At 37.3% G+C, this 23,280-nt stretch overlaps 1 protein-coding gene across 2 annotated transcripts in view; it reads right to left on the bottom strand.

Annotated features, from left to right (window-relative positions):
• The window catches only part of PCLO (piccolo presynaptic cytomatrix protein), a 378,538-nt gene that overhangs the window by 170,191 nt on the left and 185,067 nt on the right, over positions 1-23,280 (bottom strand). For both annotated transcript variants that reach the window (XM_075144408.1, XM_075144419.1), the window contains exon 6: positions 21,263-23,277. In XM_075144408.1, the coding sequence (XP_075000509.1) occupies positions 21,263-23,277 (2,015 nt within the window). The remainder of the gene's footprint in view (positions 1-21,262; positions 23,278-23,280) is intronic.

The raw sequence follows: 23,280 nt of genomic DNA, 5'->3' as shown, positions 1-23,280 counted from the left end.
ATTAAATATGGTTTATATGACTAACACTGAAATCTAGATTCATTTTCAGAAGAGGAAGTGTTCCACTCCTGGATAAATTCAATCAGATGACAGCCTTGCAGGCAATACGATATTTAATCCAACTGTGTAGGGTTGGGGAAGAAGAAAGCAGTAACCTTTAATGAATTTTCTTCCTCCTATTTTAATAGCAATTATACTATTTTAGAATCATGACCTTCCTCTTCCCATTTCTGCTTACTGTGACAAGCAGGACAGGAAGATAGAAATTTGGCAAGCTTACTTTTAAACATTAATGAAGTTAAAAATAAAGAAAAAGCAGCAGAAAAAACAGAAGTTAATGTGAAAGTTGTGCCATTTGCAGTTTCTAAACCTACATTTGTATCCAAAAAAAAAGGAGAAACACAGCTTAAACCAACTGCGATGTTTCAAGACACCACATAAAAATGAAAATTCTGATGGTTGACCTCGAATCTAGGATATATTTTCACTGCAGATACAAAAGGAAAAAGGTTCTTTTTTCCCCGTCCTTTTCAGAGCCCCTATTATTCTTGTTCCAACCATTCCTTGTCCACCACTGCCATAGGTCAAAACAAATCTAAATAAAAAGTAGCTCTACTTGATTACATGCATATCAATTACCCTAAACATGCAGTGCACAGTGAGTTTTACTATAGAAACACAGGAAATAAACACACAGTAAAAGATGTTTAGAAGATGAATACACATTTGGGTTGGTTCTCTTTGCTTGTTTTTATGCGTTGTTCTCACTGTTTTAAAATTTCTAGTGACATTAATGAGTCTGAAGATGATCTTACAGAACAAACCCAGAGTTTACAAAGAAAAGAAAAAGAATAAAACCCTGAAATGTACATAATCATTCAAATGCACATTCTAGACCAGTGGAAGAGTAAGGGTTGAAAAATTAGTCCAGACCATCCAAACTGAATGGCTACTGAATATACTAGTGACATTTTAACTTCACAAAATACCAGGCTTTATAGTCATGTCATTCAATGTTGTTTGGGTTCAGATATATTCATGGAAAGTCAAATGATTGCTCTGAAGTCTCAAATAGTCTGATGTTCACTCTGCCCTATAGCAGCCTAAGGCACAGTGTATGGATACACCTTCTTACATACAAGAAATGGCAGTATTTATGGGTTGAAAGCAGAACTGTTGGGTGCAAGTGTGATTTGTCAAAGATGTGCTCCCTAAAGACTGAAAAAGGCAGAAGTGACTAATGGTTTTTAGCTGGTGAGGATGTCAGAAGAAGATGTTGTAATACGCATCTCCAACACAACAAAGGTTTAAGAAAACAGTATTGCACAAAACAAGAACAGTGAAGGCTTTACAGTATCAGTATAAACAAGACAAGAACACTTCTTAGTTAATATTTAGTTGGAAAACAGGAAAAAATGAAAAGGGTTCTTCTAAACCTTCATTGCACAATACTACCACGTCACGATTAAGAAAGAACTTTAGCTAGGTTTATAAAATTCAGATGGGGATGCACCCCCGATATCCCCAAGGTAAGAACCACCCTGGAAAAGGCCTTCGCTTTTCGAAAACAGCAAGTCAAAGGATGGAAAGACAAGAAGCACAGACTTTAAGCAGCTGATTTCTGAAAGTCACCATTCAGTAACAGGCCATAATGGTATGTTTAATAGTACTGTAGAGTGAGGAATGCCTACGGGAAGTACTAAATACCTGGATTTTAGACAGTGTTTGATGTAGAAGAATAGTTTTGGTCATCAGTTTACCTATATAAAATCTATGGGTGGCAGAGTTTTGTTTCAATTTTTCTCATTTCGAGATAAATCTGGTTTTGTGCAAGTCCTAAGATTATTAGCTTTTAAGAGCACCTAGATCTAAATGACAAACTTAATAAAATTATTTTTATTTCATACTTTGCAAATTATGCATACTTCCGGTATTTATTTAAGGCAACCAAAGCAACATCACTTAGCTGAAATATTTTGACTCTGCATCAAAGTTAATGCTTAAAGGCTCTCAGGCTTATTAGCAATTAATTTCTTTGCCTCTAAGCTAAGACTGACAAAAGGTTATTGTTTAGCATCAATCGTGTACTGATTTTAGAGCCTTGAACAGACCAGGATAGAGATCAAGTCATCTCCCATGATAAAGATTGCTGTTATTTAATTTCTAAGTCATCAAGGCAGGAACCTAAATGGTTTTTACTTCATTTTCAGATGACAGTATTTATGTTCATAAATCTTTGATAAGTCCATAAACAAAAGTAAAGAACCTTTCTATAAGTATTACAGAACTTGTAATACTTACAGAACCAGCTGTTTGTATTTCAGCAGGGAACATGAAATCCTTTAATTCTCAGATCTCTTGTCTGGTATCTGAAGGCACAGTAATCATTCTAGTACAGTGCTGTACACATAGCAGACAGGAGTCAGTCTGGCTGAATAGTGATGAAGATTATCTTGGCTGACGAATCATTAATAGCATTTACCGCAGCATGCATTATCTATGAGCTCTGTATATTAGTGTGCCATTCCTTATCGTGTCGTTTGAACATCAATTTACACACAAACACTAAGTACCAAAGTAATGATGAAACATTCTTCTTTATCTGCTCTGCTCTCTTTCTGGAAAACATTAAATGACTTTGTATCTGACCATAGCCAACATTTTTAATCTACACTGCTTTTCTGCCACAGTATCAATTACTTCTTATAGCATTTTACAAATTATATATCCATGAAATATAACTACAAGCTGTAATATAATAATAATAATAATTTCAGAGATGTAAGATGACAATTAGAAAATAGAATACATATCCAGTATACTTTAGCTTAAAGTAACATAAGAAGAACAATTTTTTTTTTAAATTTTAGAACAATTAAAACTCAGGACCAAGTCAGGAGCAATCCACTGGCACAAGGGTCTCCTCCAAAAAGCAAACCTTGAGCTCTTTGTAAGACTTATAAAGATGACTCTGAAGAGGAGAGAAAACGTGCTTACTTTCTAACGTGCTCATAGAGCTGGGTCAGAGCATAAGATCAGCCTGTTCCATTCAAGAGAAACTTCCTTAACATGTATGCTCATGTCATGAAGCCCCAACACCATACAGTCTTCCTATGCAGCAGTTCTGAAAGAACACTGGAAAAGCATTGCACCACTTTATAAGTATGGGTCATATACACAAGGAATATACTCTATGTCTTGTGAAAAATCATGTGTTTATATGTGAAAAGTATGTGTTTTTTGTGCATAATTCTCTAGCTCACCCCAGGAAGGGTAAGCACCCAGTGAGCCAAGTGATTTGGAACCCATCTAGTTATTCAGAAACCACTGTGCTTGACACTTTGGAAACATACAATACGAGAAAAAGTCTGCTGCAGACTTCCTATATGAAGTGGAAGCACGGGTTCAGAAAAAAACAGTGCTCTGTCCCAACATTTTCCTTAAAGCACTGAATATTTTCTAAGATACAATGAATATGTGTATTTTCTATTCTGTCTTCAGATCAAAAAAAAGAACATTTTTATGGGTAAAGAAAATGTGTTGTAATTAATAATTAGCATTAAGTAAAAATTTAAAAGAAGTATTATGTTAGCTTTCCAGGGGCAAGCTAAGTTCTATTACAGAGGGTGACACCTAACCTCAGAAGTTGACTATCTCATCCTTTTCTGAAAATATATGAATTGCTCACTGTCACGGAGCAAAGGCTGAATTAGATGGACTTTGATCTGAAATTGTGTTGCAGATCCTATCCTCACAAAACTACGTTCCAATTGTTGAACTGCACGTGAAAAAGAACAAACACCTGAAAACCTCCAACTTGTTCTTCAGTCTATTCTTTCTGTATGACCAACTCGGGAGAAACTATAAAGCATTGATTTCAATTTTCTCTTTCTCAGCTTGCCACTAAATTTCCAAACTATGTTTAAACTCTGAATATTCTGAACTGAAGGAAAAAATATTTTCAACACATTTCTTTAAAAAAGTTTTGGAGTTTAATAGTAAATTATTAGTAATACTATAACTTTCAGCAGAAAACTCACAAGTGATGACAATGCTTTTCAGAGAGAGGATCTAGATTGTCTAGAGCTTTAATGATGGTGACGACAGGGTTGAGTGTTTATGGGTAAGAATCAGGAAGAAGCGCAACAAGGCAGGTATCATGATGGGAGTCTGTTACAGAACCGCCCAACCAGGATGAAGAGGCAGATGAAATATTCTATAAGCAGCTGGGAGAAGTCTCACAATCGCTAGTCCTTCTTCTCGTTGGGGACTTCAACTTACCAGATGTCTGCTGGAAATACAACACAGCAGAGAGGGAACAGCCTAGGAGGTTCCTGGACTGTGTGGAAGATAAATTCCTGACACAGCTGGTGAGGGAGCCAACTAGGGAAGGCACCCTGCTGGACTTGTTGTTTCTGAACAGAGGAGGACTTGTGGGTGATGTGACGGTTGGAGGCCATCTTGGGCACAGCGATCACAAAACGATAGTTTTTGATTCTTGGAGAAGAAAGGAGCAGGGTCAGCAGAACTGCTACCTTGGACTTCCAGAGGGCAGACTTTGGCCTGTTCAGGAGATTGGTTGGCAGAGTCCCTTGGGAGGCAGTCCTGAAGGGCAAAGGGGTCCAGGAAGGCTGGGCATTCTTCAAGAAGGAAATCTTAAAGCTGCAGGAGCAGGCCGTCCCCAGGTGCCGAAAGACGAGCCAGCAGGGAAGAAGACCAGCCTGGCTGAACAGAGAGCTTTGGCTGAACTCAGGAACAAAAGGGGAGTTTATGACCTTTGGAAGAAAGGGCAGGCAACTCAGGAGGACTACAAGGATGTCGTGAGGTTATGCAGGGAGAAAATTAGAAGGGCCAAAGCCCAACAAGAACTTAATCTGGCTAGTGCCGTAAAAGACAATAAAAAATGTTTCTATAACTATATTAGCAACAAAAGGAGGAGAAAGGAGAATCTCTATCCTATATTGGATGCGGGGGGGAAACATAGTTACAAAGGATGAGGAAAAGGCTGAGGTACTTAATGCTGCCTTTGCCTCAGTCTTTAAGAGCAAGACCAGTTGTTCTGCGGGTACCCAGCCCCCTGAGATGGAAGACAGGGATGGGGAGCAGAATGAAGCCCCCGTAATCCAAGGGGAAATGGTTAGCGACCTGCTACACCACTTACACACAAGTCTATGGGGCCAGATGGGATCCACCCAAGGGTACTGAGGGAGCTGGCGGAAGTGCTCACCAAGCCACTTTCAATCCTTTATCAGCAGTCCTGGCTAACAGGAACATCGAGATATAATTTATCTCAAAGAGCATCACATTGATATTTACACAAAGTCATTATCTCTAATGCAATATTTGAAGAAGCCTGCAATTAGATTTTAATATAAGTATTCGTAGAGATGTATAAGCAGAATGTATATACCTATATATCGTCAGTATGATATATGCTGCTATAGCTCACTCATCATTAAAGTTAAAACATACTTTATTTCAAATTTCTATGCTTTGTTGAGCGGGACACCTTTCTTGTTCTACCTTGTTTCTTAATTTATTGCTCATTCCAGTGTCTGTGTAACATAATGTATCAATATGGGTCAGATACCCATCAAAATACGTTACTAGAGGCTGATAAAAACAGAATCACAAATCTGATGCAAAATGAGACTTCTACAGTCTCAGCTATTCTATTAATATCTCCAGTTTGATATACACATTCAGAGCTATTCTATATATTGAACCCCTTCTGGGCTTTGAAGCAAATGGAGCTGATTATCATCGTCTGTCAATTCCCACCATTTACTTTATTGACTGTACTGTCAATACTTCTAGAACAAGTCAGACAATTGGAAATTCTTCTCCATTAATAAAAACTTTTTTTTTTTCCAAAAATATTTCCAGTAGGGTCAGAAGTAGAGGAAAAAACAACCCATGCCTGTGGTTTTGATTTTTTTTTTTTTTTTAAATCTGGGTAAGAAAAAATGTGTTTCAGGAGATCACTGTCTAATTTTTCAGCTTGCCAGCTTGCAGGGACTCATTTTTACTTTCTCTCCATTGACAGCTGGCAAACTATCACTTTATTTTTTTTCCTACTATACAAAACTCCATTCTTTTTACTGTGCAAACTTGAACTTCTCCAATATAAAATTCAGATTTAAAGGATATTTTCTACTAGAACATTTCCAGTGGCCCTAACTATTTCAATCATCTAAATGAACAGCCTTTCTCCCTGTTCCCCACATTCCATCTATTTGGGTGTTGCATCTTTTATAATAATCAGAATTGAGAGATTTTGTTTTAAAGAAAGTGCAAAAAAGCCTCCCCATATTGGAAATAGTGGAATAACCAGTTCAGAGAAAAAAAAATTCATTCTAATTTCTTCAGTGTTTCTTCAGTAAGCATGTTCCACGGCTTACTGAATTAACAGAGTGTACCATTAACTTCAGAGAGTTTTATATGAGTTATCTAGTTAATGTCTTCTACAACAATCCCTGAGATACAAGCACAAGCTTCTACGGCTTTAAAAGTCAACGGACGTACTGAGTTCTGAACTTAAGCCATTATAATAGATCACAAAGGGTTCAGAGGCAATCCTTGTTTAAAGTATTTGCTTCTCTCCTACTACTCCACATTTCTCCTTCTGCATCCTCAGTTGTGCCCGTACACCAGAATAAGCTGGCAAACTGCAGCAGACACAACTTTTCTGCTGAAACCAGTATGTAGATTAATGGGGGAGTAAGTCTAGTACTGTTAAGGAACTGTTAATGTGCATTATCTTGCACGAAGTGCAACATTAATATAAGACTTCTAGTTCTCCAAATAACTTCTTTAGAGTTTAGATTTCATAATTGTTCATAATTTAGATTACATAATACTATTTGGGTTTTATCATGAGCTGGACACATATCTGTTCTCCTGGGCCCATGCCTCTTCTCCTTTTCCCACATTTAAGTTCAGAGTAACATCTTTTCAGGTTTCTTTTTGAGCTTGACCCATTTGATGGAAGTTTTCTGTGCCTCTTTTCTGATAACGTTCCTACCCTTGGTGGTTAAGGTGGCAGTTTGGCTGACATAATAACACTGCCAGAGACTGCTGTGAATATTAATGAGTAAAAGATTCATGAAGCCAGCAAACATGCTTTAAAGTAATGACTCAATGGTGAAAATTGAGAACAGAAGTGACATGAAGAAACATAAAAAGGAGGAGAAAAGAATACAATTAGTGCATGATGGGGAGAAGGAGAAGGACTAACAAAAGTTTGAAGAATGGATGGAGAGGTTACGCAGGCTGAACAAAATAGGAACATGCGCATATCCAGTGTGTACTGGATGTGAATGACTGCGGAAGTAGTAAGAAATAGAAACAGAAATGAGGTGATAATTTTCTTCTTCATTTATTTTCTACCTTATACTTAGCCTTCCACATGAAGCATACAAACAGGTAATTATAGAAGACACAAAAAACTATGATCAATTTTATTATTTCCCTTTTTTTTCCTTCAGTTATACTTTAAACATTTATCTTAATTTTTATCTGCCTTAAAATGCAGATATATTATGATATATTTATTATTAAAAAGTTAAATTAATAAAAAGTATGACCTCTTCTAACAAACATTGCTCCTCTGTTACTTGGATATGATATTTATGGATTATAAACAAACTTTTCTATTGCAGCAGAATTTGAAAGACAGATCTTCATCTGCACATGAAATTATTTGCTTAAACATACTATAAGCAATCGATACTGAGTAGTAATGCAAAACATTAGTATTTCTTCAAGATCAAGGGTCATACACCTCAAGAATCTTTGAAGAATTTATAGAACAAAGTAGAAATAGGCATCAAAACCATTCTAGTTCCAGAGTCGCTGTTCTGTAAAAAAATTTAGAGCTACTTTAATACTGACATTTGCTTAAAATTTATTAAAAAAAAAAAAATTCTTACAAAATAGAGGAAAAGATTCCAACATTAAGATTCTAAAAATCACATTCAAAGAAATTCCAAAATAAAAAGGCATTAATGAGTGCCAACTTGAATTTGGGATGGTGCTGTAACTTAGAAGTGTTTTGGCAGTGCTCCATCACTTATGATTCAATTGTAGCTTCTTATTATTTTTGTATAAAATATGGAAATACTTTTTATGATATATTTTTGAAGGAAATCCCTCATAGAAATGTTTTACAGAATACTGTCACTGGATTTGGGGAATCTTTATTTTCAAGCCTAGTTTTCCATAACATGGGAACGAAAGAGGCATTTTCTAATCTATCAGTTAAAAATCCAGAATATTTTTATAATAGATTTTCTCTCTATAATGATGACAGATATTGAGGTGTCAGTATCTCAGAATTTATACATCACCTATGCATTACCTGCCTATAAACAGATACTATTTTTTATTACGAAAGGACGATTTCTCAAAACTTCAGTGTATCAAAAATACATCTAGATAAAAAGGAGGAGGTTTTAGTGGCAAAAAAAATCCAGCAATTGCCCAAATTACTCTAACCTAATTACTGGGTTTGAGAGCTTAATGGGGGGCATAGGCTAGTGTTTCCTGATCTGTACTGTGTATTTCTTTATAAAGCTGCACAGGAAGTACTTGAGGGAACATAATTTGCTTTTGAAGTGAAGCAGTACAGCAGCTCGAGTGTCACTGCACTCGAGCTAATGAGAACACCGCTAACTAGAAGAGCAGGACTTGGGAGAGGTTCCCATACTCTTCCCATCTTGTTTTATATCCACCCAAAACATTAAAAATCTTGGCTAGAGAGCCCAATGCAGGCCCAGTATGGTGGTCAGTGCTTGAGAAGAGTGGCTGTTCTATGAAGAGAGGCTAAGGGAACTGAGCTTCATTAGCTTTGAAAAACCAGCTGTCTTCAACACTCAAATGCAGCTGAAAAGACAGACTCAGACTTTTCTGAGAGATACAGAGTGAAGGACAAAAGGCACAAATTGCACAAAGGAAATGAAACCTTCTTCACCATGAGAGCAGTGAAGTCCCAGAACAGGATGCCCAGAGAGACAGTGAAATCTCCATCCTTGGAGATCTTCAAAATTCAACTAGACAAGTCTTCTAGTCATCTGATCTAACATTGAAATTAGCTCAGCTTTGAGGTGGAGGTGGGACTACATGACCTCCACATAACCTGCCCAATCTAATTTGTTGGTGATCCTTTTCTCAGTCGCTGCGATGGCTGAGAAGTTTAGCTAGTTAATGTTTGCAAAACATAATATAGGCACCAACATCCTGATGTATTTACGGCCAAGATGCTGTGGAAGGTGTGAAAGAGTAGGGACTGCAGTATTTATTTTTATTAAATAAAAGCTTCAATGTAGGCAAAAATGTTCCATAACTGCAGTGTCGCTGAGATGAAAAATACTGTTAGACATGTTTGCAAAATACACTCCAGAAAAGCCATTTGCTTTTTTACATATATATTTTTATATATATATAAAGTAAAAATGTTATTTTATAACATTGTAAAAACTTTTTGTTTTCTTTGGTGAGCTCTTGGGCCAAATGATGAAGAAATGGAAAAAAGAGATAAAAATGGGTTCCTCTGCCTGGTATGGTTCTCTCAGACAAGCAATGTTCCAACAGGCTGTAAGAACATAAGGACTCAGAGCAGCCTACACTACTGCTGTCAAAAGAATGACTTTTACTGCCTAAAGAAATATCTGGAGGCATTACTATAAAACTCTCTATACTACTACATCACTGATCAAATGAGCAAAGGACAAACTCACTGATTTCTTTCCATTTTTCCTAGAAAGCCATGATATTTCTATAACTTAGGAATCATAAAAGGAGTATCAATATGATGTAAGTGATTAACCCAGACAGTAAAATTTCTGAAAAAGACAGTCATTGGTTCCAACTTTAACTCAGAGAAGAAGCATAATTTTATTTCACTGTTACCCTCTTACATCATATACATACAGCAAAAACACAACTATAAAGAGGTGACAGAAAATGTGCTCCACAAGCTTATGAAGTAAATACTACTTCCAAGCTACCTTATGATTTCCTGATGCTTATGTCACTGTGTTTTATTAATGATATACAGCAGTTGAAAATAAACACTGAGTCTCAAATTAATCTTCCCTATATTAGGCTTAAATTTAGGTGAGTAACTCTCATTCTAATTCACCCTGACCATCATCCTTCATGACTATCTTTTCACCTCTGGCAACTGCTGACTGTCTATATCAAGCAGTTATCCAGATTTAGAGAAATCAGGACGGTTAAACTTCTAATCTCACACACACTGAGGAAATCTGCAGCATTTAATCCTCCTTCAGGCCTTCCTCCATACTAGTTATTTAATTTCAAACCCTGCCTTTACTTTTAGTTAACGGCCAGCCCATTTAGCCTGTTTGGCATTTATGATCCTACACCGGGGAAAAGGCTTGCGAGGCAGTGTAATAGCACCAGCACACTCGATGCTTGAGCTGGATTTGGCATTAGCAAACAGCTTGCAAAGTGAGTAAGGTGAGATAATAAAAGCTGTACTTTGATAGGAACCACTTAGGCTGGATGAGAGAAGGTGTCAGAGAGAGACCGGCTGGTAAACAGAAGTAGGGTTTAGCAAGGAGATTAGAGGGAAGATATGGACAGATGGAGAATGTGAACAGAAGTTGAACCAAGACCCAAATTCATTCTGTACAAAATGCAAGAAGTTCTGGAGGAGGAGAGCCAAAAGGCAGGCTTCCTCTGTAGTTTCATACAGAGAGAGAGGAGGAATATGAAAAGAGAAATTTCAGGCTCTGCATCAGATTGAGAGAGATGTCTAAGCTATATTCTGTGACTATGTTTCAGACTTACCCCTGTATCTGGAGTTTCTAAATGGCTGACTTAGGCATCACAGCACTGAGCAAACTGGTTACTGTTAATTCCTGTCTCATATCTTCGTTCCAAATGCAAAGACAGTAAGCACTTACCATACCATGACCCATTACAGATCCCACTCCCCGAGCTGGACATTGCAGCAGGTAAATCACTTTTTTGAGTTTCTGAAAAAGTTTACCAGTGTTCAACACCTTCTTGGTTACAAAACTGGCAATTATTTGAAGAAACTGAACTGAGAAGACAAGCACAAAGGAAAAACTATCTTGGTCTCTCCAGGTCAGATTTGAGAACTGTTGACAGGATAGCTTCTGAAAGTCTGAATTGGTGTCAACAAAGCCAATCTTGTTCTGTGAATAAGAGGTTTGTCTGCACTATGATGCCCATCTGTCAGAAGCCATTCACCTTAAAAGCACGCTGGGAGAAACTGGAAACTATTGGAAAGACTTTTTTTTTTAATGACATACCAGTTAATTAAATTAACATTACTTTAATCTTTTTTTTGTTGTTGTTGTTTTTTTTTTAATTGAGCTTTGGCACCTAGAAAACAATTTATTATCCTAACTTTTACTGAATCATAACTTTTGCTGTGCAGAATTGATAAAAGGAAACTAGCACACGAGCAAATAATCCACTGTTTTTAATGAGAAAAAAAGCAGGAAATAAGAACATAGAAGACTCCGAAGACAGGCTTTTCAAGAGACCATGGGATTCACCGAACCAAACACAGTCTCAGTCATCTACAATCTCTTTGTAGTCAATGGAGAAATGGGTGGGATTAATCATATTTTAAAGTACAAATACAGAATAAGTAGATGAACTGTTGCTCCCTTGGAGTACTTTTGCCTGCAGACTATAACAGGAATCTACAGTGACCAGGTCAGGTGTGAGTTTACACCACCAATACCTAACATTAAACATGATCTTTCCAATCCTTCATATCTTAACTAGGTAGCCTATGTCCTTGTGTCAGTCAAGGAAGACCCCCCTAGGCTTCTGAAGAGAAATGTAAAGAAAAGAAAGTAAAATGGGGAATAAATGCCACTTCAGCTAAGGGACAGAAGGAACAAGACAGGTGGCATTTACGCTATTTGATTACGGACCTATTTTATTTGTCTCAGCTTCCTATCTTTTAAATAAAGACTGTATCACCGCGGTCATTCAGATTATAGAAAGAGCCCTATATGTTCTGAGTGGTTAGTTTACTCGAGCAGTCTGTGACAAATGCTATATCAATACAAATTGACAGCAACAATGTGGATGATAATGTGTAAGAAGAGCCATGAATACTAAAAAAAGTTGTATTTAATTTTAGAATTCAATTTTTAAAGATAATGCTAATACTCATACTGCTCAAAATATTCTTGGCCTGGAAGGGATATCAGTCATGTAGGCTATCTATCCCTTTATGTTATTCCCAACATTCAGATATAACGCAGTTTCCCTAACATATATTGATTCTAAGGCATTTGTGCTATTGCAGTTATAAAGTTTTTGTTCATATCTACAAAATATTCCAGGCCACAAATTGACATAATCCATTTCCTGCCTCCACTGGACGTGAAGAGTGATTAGTAGCTGTCCTATTTACAGTAATGTTTAACACAGTGAAAGACTGTTATCTTGTCCAGCTTTGGTCTTCTTTCTAGATCAACACAGCCAGATCCTTCAGCCTTTCAACCAATGTCTTGTTGTCTAAATCTTTTATGCTTTCTCTTTTGCTCAACTTTGAATTTTTTCAGTCTCACTAACTCTTAAGTGGTGCTGACCTAAATGCATGTAGTGTTATAGATGAAGTCTCACCAACCACTGAGTAGGGTAGAACAATTACAACACACATCATAGATGTGCACAAGTTGTCAGCATTTCCCAAGAACACCACTGCCTTTCTTGCAAGCACTTCATATTTTTAAGTCATATCAAGTCTGAACTTTCGCTACTACATCTGAACATTTTCAGTACTGTTATTGCCTAAACAGCTATATTTCTGAATATTTTTTTTTCTTTTGTACCTGTAGTGTCTGTATCATTCCCGAATTTGATTTTGGAACATTGCTCTGAATTGCAATTCTGCTTTCCAAAGTAATTGTGTTTCCTATATTGATCTGCAAATGCTATATGAGTGCTTTCTCCATACTCTAAATTGCAATTGAATTATTAAAGAGTCAAGCCTATGGCAAAGCCTTATTTGACCCACTTAAAACTGCCTTCCAGTTTGACAGTGACCAATTTGACCTAAGATATCTACTTCTAGCTGGCAGATGGAAAGTAAACTTCCATTAAGAAATAGTAATTGCAAAAATTTTAGTTTATCAATAAATAATATTGTGCTGGAGTAAGAAAGTAAAGAAGTACAGTAGAAGGGGCTATTTTTCTCAATATTTCATACTACTTAAATTTGATTTTGCAGCATCAATATGTAAACCCATATGCCTACACGTAGTTTAATTTATAACTGTGAATACTTATCTTAACAAGTTATTTTTAATATGAAATCACTGACTCAGAAAACCAATGCCTGAACAGAAGGATTATGAGGATCAGAACCGAGGTAAAGTTAGTTCTAACATAGCCTTATTAATTAAAAAAAAAATACTTGTTAGGTGGTATTAGCCCAGTATTTCTAGAGATGGGAAGTAAATCTTCAGAGCTCTGGTAGACGATTTATGAAGTTAATAATGCAGTGATGAGTATTAACAACACACATCTAGCCCAAAGATTACTGGCTACCTTCATTTCACCCTTTTATTATTTTTACTTTTTGGGGTGATCATAGGAGGTATATCTAGCTCTGCAGATATTTTTCATATTTTTCTTTAGGGGAAAATGTAGAGTTTTGAAATTTTTAGTAGCTCATATGTTAAAAATAAATTAATCTCCAGGGACAAGTATGTCCCTGGAGAAAGTATGTGCAGATATCAGAATTTAATGGAGATGGACCCCTTTAAATTCTAAGGAATTGATTGCACAGAATAATTATTTCAATACTAGCATACCCTGAAGTGTTTAAAAAAAAAAAAAAAACCAACAACAAAAACCAACCAAAAAACAGGGAGAATTTTAAATTTGTGACTTGTGTTAAAGGAGCATCCTAGAGGCCTCATACGCAGAGGAAAGGTAACCATTTACACAGTGGAGAATGAAGACGCATACAGAACATCTTTTTACTGTTCTGAATATTTTGTTGTATTTAATTATATCTGATCATAAGTTTTGGATGTACTGTGGTTCTGTTTTTTTTTTTTTTTAGTAATCTTCATATAGGACATATGAGCTATCATGGATTTTTGCCAGTCTTGGATCACTTCCAAGCAACATTTAATCACATTTGGCTGATCAAGACAATATTTTACAAACTTAAAAATGTTTTAATAAAATGATGGGAAAAAGTGTTGGAATTAAAGCTTGCGTTTTGTTATGAGATGAAGTTTGGACTACTTTGACAAGAACAAATTGGTTTTCTCTAGTTAGTGCACATTGCTACAGTTTGCAGGGAGGTTTTCATGTATGCAAACTAGACTCCTTCTGGAGAAAACTAAATAGGAAGCTCCATCCTAAGTGTATCTCAAATGTGCTCAAATCCCAGTAGGGAAAACCAGTCCAAACCAATGACTGGCTCCTTTTGGACAATAACACAGTATACTTGCAGATACTTTAGCATGAGCTACTTTGATCTGTCGTTCTGCTTTTATTGTACCAAACAACTTGCTAACATGGCACAGTCAGTGCTTCTTTTCTAGGGAAGGTTTCATAGACATTGGTCTCCTGCTCCTTCTGGAGAATATACGTTCATTTTCTGAGTACAATATGATTTTCCTGTGCTTCAGTCATAGCTGCTCATAAAAGAGTGGACAGAATAAAATGCAGGAAGCCAAACTTATCAGCAGAACATGTGAAAGAAACTCTCTTTTGAGTTCAGTCAGGCAATTACATTAGTAGAACTTTTACCCTCCTACTACTTATTCAGACTAACTACAGTAACCCGTGGCTTGATAGGAGATGAAAGTCTGAGGCAAAACAGAGCTGAAGTAGGCCAAAACTTGCTGGTCGGTATGTGCCCCTCTGCCATTCTTCTGTGCCTGCTTGGTTCTGCTGTATACATTTCTACGCTGTATTTATTACTTTAAAGCAGGGAACGTGATACTGGCCTCTCTCCACACCCAAAACTCAAAGTATTCCTAAAATGGATAACCAAGATTACCAAGTCAGCTGGAAATGAGTGGAAAGATATTATTGTACCTTCATTCTTTGTCTTTTATGGTAGATAAAAGAATGAGGGATGGGATTTGTGGCCAGGGGCGTTTTTTTAATGTGCATAAGAGCTGGCTTAAGAGGAAGATGGATAAGCTGACAGTAGGTGAGAAAAGGCCCAAGTGACAGAAAACCTAGGCTCTTTGTCAACTCTGCCATAAATCTCATGCTTTATAAAAGATTGTTAAGGATCCTCTTTGAAAAGCAAAAGAGTGAATACCATAATAGTTTTCTATTATGCATGAATGTCCCCTGGTTGAATAGAGAAGGTGTGAAATCAACTAATTTAAAAGTATCAGGCAAGACAAACTGACCCAGTTAAATGTGCTTTAGAAAATAATGTTCATATGATATGTTGACCAAATGTGGGGTAGTCTTTCTGTTTTGAAGATCTCCAGATGGAAAAAAGATGCCTCATTTGAGTCACATAAATGTTATTCCAAAGGATTTCAAATAGAGCACAGGAAGCAGTAGCTTGAAATGTTAACAGGTCTCTAAATTGTAAGTAATTCAGACCATTAGTGGCAAAAGCAATCTTAAATCTAGCTAAAACCACACAGTTAAAAGAGAAGATAGGTAAATCCTATTTTACTATTTGCACAGGGATAAGATTGTCCAGAATTGTTTCTAGATATGAGTGAGATCCTCTTTTCAACTCAGTTTCCAGTGAACTTGTTTGAAACACACAAAAAAGTGTGTGACTTGATATTCAAGCACAAAAGGAACTCAGTAGGTACATCTACACCTTCTCTGGATTGCTGGCCTGAATTCAATCTCAAAATAAGATCTCCTGTCCATAAGCAATGGACTCTTCAGGGAAGCAGGAACCTGTGTGCCTAATCAGACCTGGTGACTTAGCCCAGTGCCAAGTGCGGTGACACGCCGTCAGGCAGACCCAGGTATGCAGTTCACAAACTGCATGCAAACCATATGAATCGTGCAAATCAGGCCGTTCCCAGACTGCTCGTGGAGACTGGTGTATCCACGGCCAAAATGAAGGTCCAGTTATCACCAGTGTCTGAAGATGAGTTTCATTAAACCACAGCCCACATCACTTAGAAGCAAAGCAAAAAAACCCTTGCATTTTAAATCTAGGTTACTCTAACATCATACTACCAAAGACGGTTCCTCACTCAACACCCGTCTGTACTTAAATCCAAATAGCAGCTGTTTCTGCAAGAGGTAATGGCTCCTTCATATTGAAATATAACTTTTACACAAAAGAAAATGTTATTCCTTTTTTTCTGGACCAGTTCACAGGACTAAAATGGAAAATTAAAGTCACTGAATTAAGCCTTTTGCAGTTACAAACGTGACCACCTATTTCTCAGACCACAAAACACTTCTGAATATTTTACAATAACTGTAAGAGCTATAACAAAGTAGCAACCTTTTTTAGCTGGAATTAGGCCCAGATAACAAGAAACCAAGGGAAATAGCAGAAATCTGTTACCTGAAATTCTGGCATAACACTAAGAAAGAACCTACTCCCTGCTTCAGAGGAAGGTAAACAGAAACACCCAACCCCAAACCAGGTAATTATCTCCACTCTTTATCTCTATTCTTTACCCAAGCAGAACATTCCCCACTGTCATCCAAGTCTTGTGATCAGCTTAGTCCTGAATAAACGAGCAAAACATCATGGATATGATATATGGAAGGTTTCAACACAAGCAAGTACCCTGCTTCCCCTCTTCAGTGCCCAGATGTGCAGCACATCTGACACAGCAAACGACAGCCCAAATCACAGAAGTCTTAACCTCCAGTTTTAAAGTTGAAAGCTTTAGAATATCATAGAAGATAAAACACAGATTAATGTGCTTTGTTTTCATTACTTTTAAATTTATGTCATTTAAGGAAATTTACACTTTTAAAATCAGTATAAAATCACTTCCATTCTTATTACAGCAACAGATGAAGTCCTGCAATTCTTACCTAAATAAAGAAACAATCTTTTGGGATTTTCCTTGAAATCATTATCTTTTTTACTATAGTATACAGATTTGAATTATATTTGCCTTACAATTGCAGCAACTCACATCAGATGAAAAATTTGAGAAAAGTCTCTGTTAACTCTCTTAATAAACAGATTGACAGAATTGGTTCTAAGTGTTGAAGCTTAAATGTACAATTACTACCCTGAAGCTGACAGGCTGTTGACAGATGTGTCTTTGCACTAGTTTCACTAATACAAACACTTCTGCTGACTCTTCATGCACTGCTTAGCTGTAGATGTTATATGTGTGTGACAGTTCATGTGCAAGATCTTTTGCAATTTGCTTCAGTTTAGTTGAGCAGGCATTTTGCATGCAAAGGCAAAAGGAAGACAACTTCCACCTTTGATTACACATATGCAATGTGTACAAGTGCCGAAGTTGACTGTGACTGGCATGTGACTTGATTCTGTGATGCACTGGTGTAAAGCTATTTCATTATTAAACTAGACAGGTACTCAATTTTTTGTTGCTGCTGAATGGACGAATTTCAATCTCCACTTCCAAACTCTACTAACACTTCCCGGTGCCCTCATGGAAACCACTGCTATGGCTTTGCACTCCGTGGAATCCTACCACACTGGACTGCGGGACAGTCTATCAAAGTCAGTGTTGGGGAGCTCATTGCCACTGGGAGTTCAAGTGGCACAAAGCTCACAAAATAGGAAAATTAGGTATCCTTGCAAAGTATCAATTCCAGATGGGTGGCTTCCACAACTTTTTTTGGTACTGACAACCTATATCTCACAATTTTTCCTCGACACAGCTACACTTGATTACTAATATATGTCACAGAAATGTACAGCACATAAGAACTACCAAAGGGAACAGAATGGAAAGCAATACTTTTACTTTGGATTAATAGGAAAGCACCATCTATGTTCATTCAATTGTTCATATAGAGGCAATGACTACGATAGACAGTAAATGAAAATGTAATGTAAACATATAACTTGTTATCTGAAAATTAAATGTGCCATCACTGAAAGCAATATTATCTGGATACTTATTATTACGTGATTAGCTGCCAGGTTATTTTTCAGCCTTTCATTTATACTATATTAGATAAAAAATTGTAATAACTTCCTATAAAAGGTGCATTAAAGAATAAAATTATATTTAAAGCAGCAGTTCTAAAACATAGAGACATAATTTAATCATCTTAGTCATAGTCTCCATAATTTTTTTTCTTGAAATGTTAAATATATTTTCCAGTGGAAGAAGTACATGGATAATGAAAGTGCATTGCCTGAAGGACAAGGTATCATTTCATTGTAATCTTTAGAAAGAGACCAATTTTATTCTTACCCTTTTTGTTCCACTGATTGCATAAGGATCAACTTTTTGATAAACTGTCATAAAAAGAAGTCTGTGAAACATATACATGAACACCCTTTTTACCTGCAATGTTTATGAATGCAGACAAAGACACAACCCTGAAACAAGAACTATTAAAAAAGTGATGGGATATTCATCCATGCAAAAAATATTCATATACACACTCCATTTCCCTAAGGTAATGAAAGATCAATCTTTCATTTCCGTTTTATTCTTTTATGTTCAGCTCTAGTAAATTCTGTTTTCCAGAGTGAGCTGTTTCACATGTTTTTCTGCACTGAACTTCATTGTTTTGAATGACATATCTGATCCCTTCTCCCTTTCCCTTTTTCTAATTAGGCAATTAGGAGCTCTCCAGTCAGGAGGCACAAAAGGGGTATGCAGAGAATTAACAGACAAAGGCTTTAGCTGTTGTGGGCACTGTACAAAGAAAGAATGAAAAAACAGTCCCAGTGCCAAAAATATTTTAAAGTTGAGGAAACGTCTTATTTTCACACTTCGTAGGATAATCCAAAAGCCAGCCTATAGTTAACCTCAAGTATAACAACGATATGTTGCTATAACAACACAGTTCTACAGTTGAAAAAATGTCAACAAGGTTTACACTTTGTCAGCCGTGACACCGTGTGTATGCTAACTTTCAGGAAGAACTTTTGAGTGTGACAAAAGGTACAAAAGAAGAAATCACTGTCCACTCTCTCCTGTGCTTCCAAGATGTTACAGTCCTACAACCAGGTTCTCAGCTGGTATAAACTGGAGAGAATACTGTAAGTCTTGTGGAAACTGGAAGATCATTTAGATTTTATGCTGCAGATCCCTCCTTCACAACATAACTGGACTGAGTAATTGAGAACTGAAACTGATATTGCAACTGCAAAAGCAATTTATGCCCATATTTCCAGATGCTGATGAGGTAATTAGATTACTTTTTGAAAGTGTCACTCTAATTATTTTATTTTTTTGTCATATATCTCTTTCCCTCCTTTAAATGTCATGTACCTGATCCCAGCCTAAGCTAACTGAACCTCAGATACTTAACAAAACTCTATCAGAAAGAGAGGGTGTAACAGACTTAACGCTTAACATGACATCAGAGCTGAAACCAGCCATGATGGTCATGGGAGGTTTACAGAGCAGCTTCCTTACCATATGCTGCGTGACACAGTGAGGCCACTTTATATCCATGGAAGTTTTTTACTTTCCTTGCACTTGTCTACTTGCACCCCATGTTCCATAAAAATGTCCACCTGATTTATTTAGACTGTAAGTACTTTGAGACATAGGCTATTTGCTGCTTGATGGCTGCATGCTAATAAGAACAATATAGCTCATTACTGTTTGGGCTCAAGGTAAAATGGTAATAAACATATGGGTAAAAAATAAACAATGATGTACAAGCCCTTTTTTCCATGTCTCATTAATGAATACTGTATGTGTTCAAACTCTACTGTAAAGGCCTTTAAACAATCAGCTGTTTATAGAATTTATTATCCATCAAAGTATAAAATTCATATCAAATATATATGTATCTATGAAATAAGTGAACTGAATAATTTATCCTCAGTAATAGTTTCAGTACTCTGAAAGTTATTTTACAATACTATACCTGCTCTCCAATATCTACTAGAACCCAACGCTTTCTAAGTCATGAGCAACGTTCTTCAAGATGCTGTTCCAAACCCTCTTACATGAAACATTAGTGCTCGTGCTACAGTTTCCCCCACTGTGCTAATCCTGCATAAGGGAATAATGTTGATATGGAGTGCCAATGCCATGACTACAGTTTTCCCTTCAAACTTCCAAGTACTGTTTTCCAAACAGTAACAGCATAGGAAGCATTTAATATCTGCACAAATATGTGAAGCTGCAGAAACTGCTTACAGTGGGAGTCTTGGAGGGTATAACCAGATAATTCTGCATTTGAAAGCCACGACAAATTATCAAACATAGAGAACAAACCCTCTTTATTCTATCCAGCCTGTACTAATCACTCATGTATTCATAGATAATTGAACATAAAACATAAAAATTGCTGAAGAACTTGAATGGCAACTCTTCCAGAGCTCTGACAAATAAGATACTGACCCTGCAACTTGCAGAAGAGAATGGACTCAGACAAAAGGACAGCCAAGAACATGTTAAATTATAAAGGGTTTTTTTAGCCAAGACTTATTCCTCTTAGTCATAAATAACGGACTGATCCCCAAATCAGAAATCTTACTACTCAAGGAAAAGGAATACTGAAGAAATGAAAAATTTTAGTCCTGATGTCAGCCTTATTCAAAATTGCCTCCTCTGACCCCATAAGAAACAGCCCTCAACACTTGTATAACTTCTTGATAATCCTCCTTATCCAAAACAAACAAACAAAAAACGGATTTGTGATATGAGACCTTTTGGTCTGGGAGAGATAAAAGATGGACACATTGGGACACAAGATTACCGGCAGAATCACAAATGGCCAAGAAATCTCACCAGGGTCAAAAAGGACAGCTAACTAAGGAATTATAAATTTGGTGTTAGCTGCCACTCAGAGGGCACATGCAGTAATTTCAAGGTAAATGCACTACAGCTTTCCAAACTCCGAACAAGAATTTCTTGTGTTTTTTTCTGAATTTTAGTAAGAGTGTAATATGGATTCCTCTATTTCCTGGCAAAGCAATGAAGCAAATAACCATTGCTTTAGACAGCAGACATTCCTGGGGACCTTTCAGCAAGGTGCGCAAAAAGACTACATACACTGGTACTGCAAATGAGTGTGTCAGCCCTCATGCTGTACTGAGAGCTGTAGAATTGCATATTAACCAAAAAAAAAAAAAAAAAAGCAAGGAAATACTTCTTACCATGAAACCCTCAGTGTACTGAAACTGAGCTCTGGAACTGTCTTCTGCTGTGGGACTCAGGGGCTTAGGATCAGACATAGAGCGTTGCATCATCTTTGCTGCCTTTGGGCTTGATGGAGGAACCTTGGCAATGTCAGCATGCAGCATCTTCTGAGGGCTGATGTCATCAGTGATGGGTTTTTCATAGGGTACAAATGCTGACTCTATAACTTTGCTTGGTGAAACAGGTGAAATGGGTGAATAGAGAACTTTGGGAGATTTGGGAGGGGAAGGGACTACCTGCAATGTGGAGTCTGGACGAAGGTGGGATGAGTATCCTATCTCTAATGGTGTTGGGCGTTTTTTATCTTTCTGAGGAGATGAAGCTGACAGATATTGGGGACTTTGAGTATCTGACTCTGTCTCTGTTTGACATCCCAAACTTTCTCCTTTATATGTCTTTTCTGGAGCTGAAATGTGCTTTATGATTTCAACTTTAGCATCCAATCGGGCCCTGATTGAAGGTGTTCTTATTGTTCCTACAGGTTCTGTTTGTACTGAAATCTCTGCCACTGTCTGAACTGCAATACTAGATACTTTGGAGAATTGTTTAGCTTTGTCTGCCTCAGTGGTACTCTCACTGTATTTCCCTACACGAGGCTTCCTTCTGGATCTGCTAGAAAGATCCCATTCATCTTGATCTTCATCATCTGTCTGAACACTCGTATCAACACTCTTCTTAGTTCTCCGTCTCCGGTTTGTATAACCTCTGTCTGCTCCATCTTCATCGTCAGTTTGCACTCCACTGTCCACTATCTTTTTGAAGCACCGGGGCTCTTCTTCCACGGTTTCCTCAAGCTCCTCATACGGACCACGTAATTTTGGCATAGAACTTCTCTTTTTCAGTTGCTTCTCCTCTCTAACATCAATATCTTTAAGAGACATTTCTGAAACAGAGCTTAGGATACCAGACCTAGGTATGTATTGGGTAATGCCATCAGACTGAACTGTATACCATGTTTGGCTTTGTGGAATTTCAATACCCAGTACTCCTGAAGCCGTAGTGGTTGCATCATCAGTAGGCCAAAACTGGCCATTTTCTGTGGTTGCATACTGTCCTTCCAAAAGTGTTTGATCTGTGGTAGTTTGTGGCGAGCCATTTCCTGACGGGTCATAACCATACTGATATATTTGACGAATTTTTTGCTCTTCTAACTGTTGGTGGAGCTGTTGTTGAAGTTGTTGGAATTGTTCAAGCTGCAACTGCTGCTGGGCTAATGTCTCTTGCCTCATCATAAACTGAGCTTGTCGTTCCTCCTCTTGCTGAAATAAGAGATGATGTTTCATGGATTGCAACTCCTCAAGCTTTTTTTGCACCATAAACTTCTCTTGTTCCCTAAATCTTTGAATTTCCTGACGTTCCCATTCCAGCTCTTCTGCAAAGCGCTGCTGCTTAATTTTCTCAAGCTCAAGAAGTTCACGTTCCAAATCAAGCTGCTGCTGTTTGCCTTCTTCAGGGGCAATGAGAAGGGCAACCTCATCTTCGATTACATCTGTATAAACTTCAGATGCTGTAGTTAAAGCAGGTATCAAGTTGGTTGGCTCAGTGGTAATAGTTTCTATAGTAAGAGGTGGTAACCCTGTCTCCATATCAATGGCAGTAATTGCACTATCTTTTTCAGCTGCCACTGTTGTCAAGAAACTGTATGATCTTGGGAGCGGTTGATTCTGTTGCAAAGTTGATAAAGAGGGCACTGAGTCAATTGTTTGGAGAGTAGGTAAATCTCTGACAGTTGTACTGAAAATAGAACCGGGTTGTGTAGTGATGGCAAATGTGGATGGGATTGGAGTCGCTACTGAAGAATAAACAACACCATTGGATGATCTTAAAACACTGCCAACGCCCAACTGGGAACCCAGAGATGATACCATTCTTGCTTGGGAATACTGTGGTGTACTGAGCCCGATGCCAGAAATCACCTGCCGAGTCTCTGGATAAGGACCAGTAGTCTTGCTTGAGTAATCCATAACCTCACCTG

This window comes from Calonectris borealis, chromosome 1 (genome assembly GCF_964195595.1).
Source record: "Calonectris borealis chromosome 1, bCalBor7.hap1.2, whole genome shotgun sequence".
In the NCBI taxonomy this organism is placed as follows: domain Eukaryota; kingdom Metazoa; phylum Chordata; class Aves; order Procellariiformes; family Procellariidae; genus Calonectris; species Calonectris borealis.
Note: the sequence above shows the minus strand (reverse complement) of the source record. Positions and strands in the feature narration are given on the sequence as shown.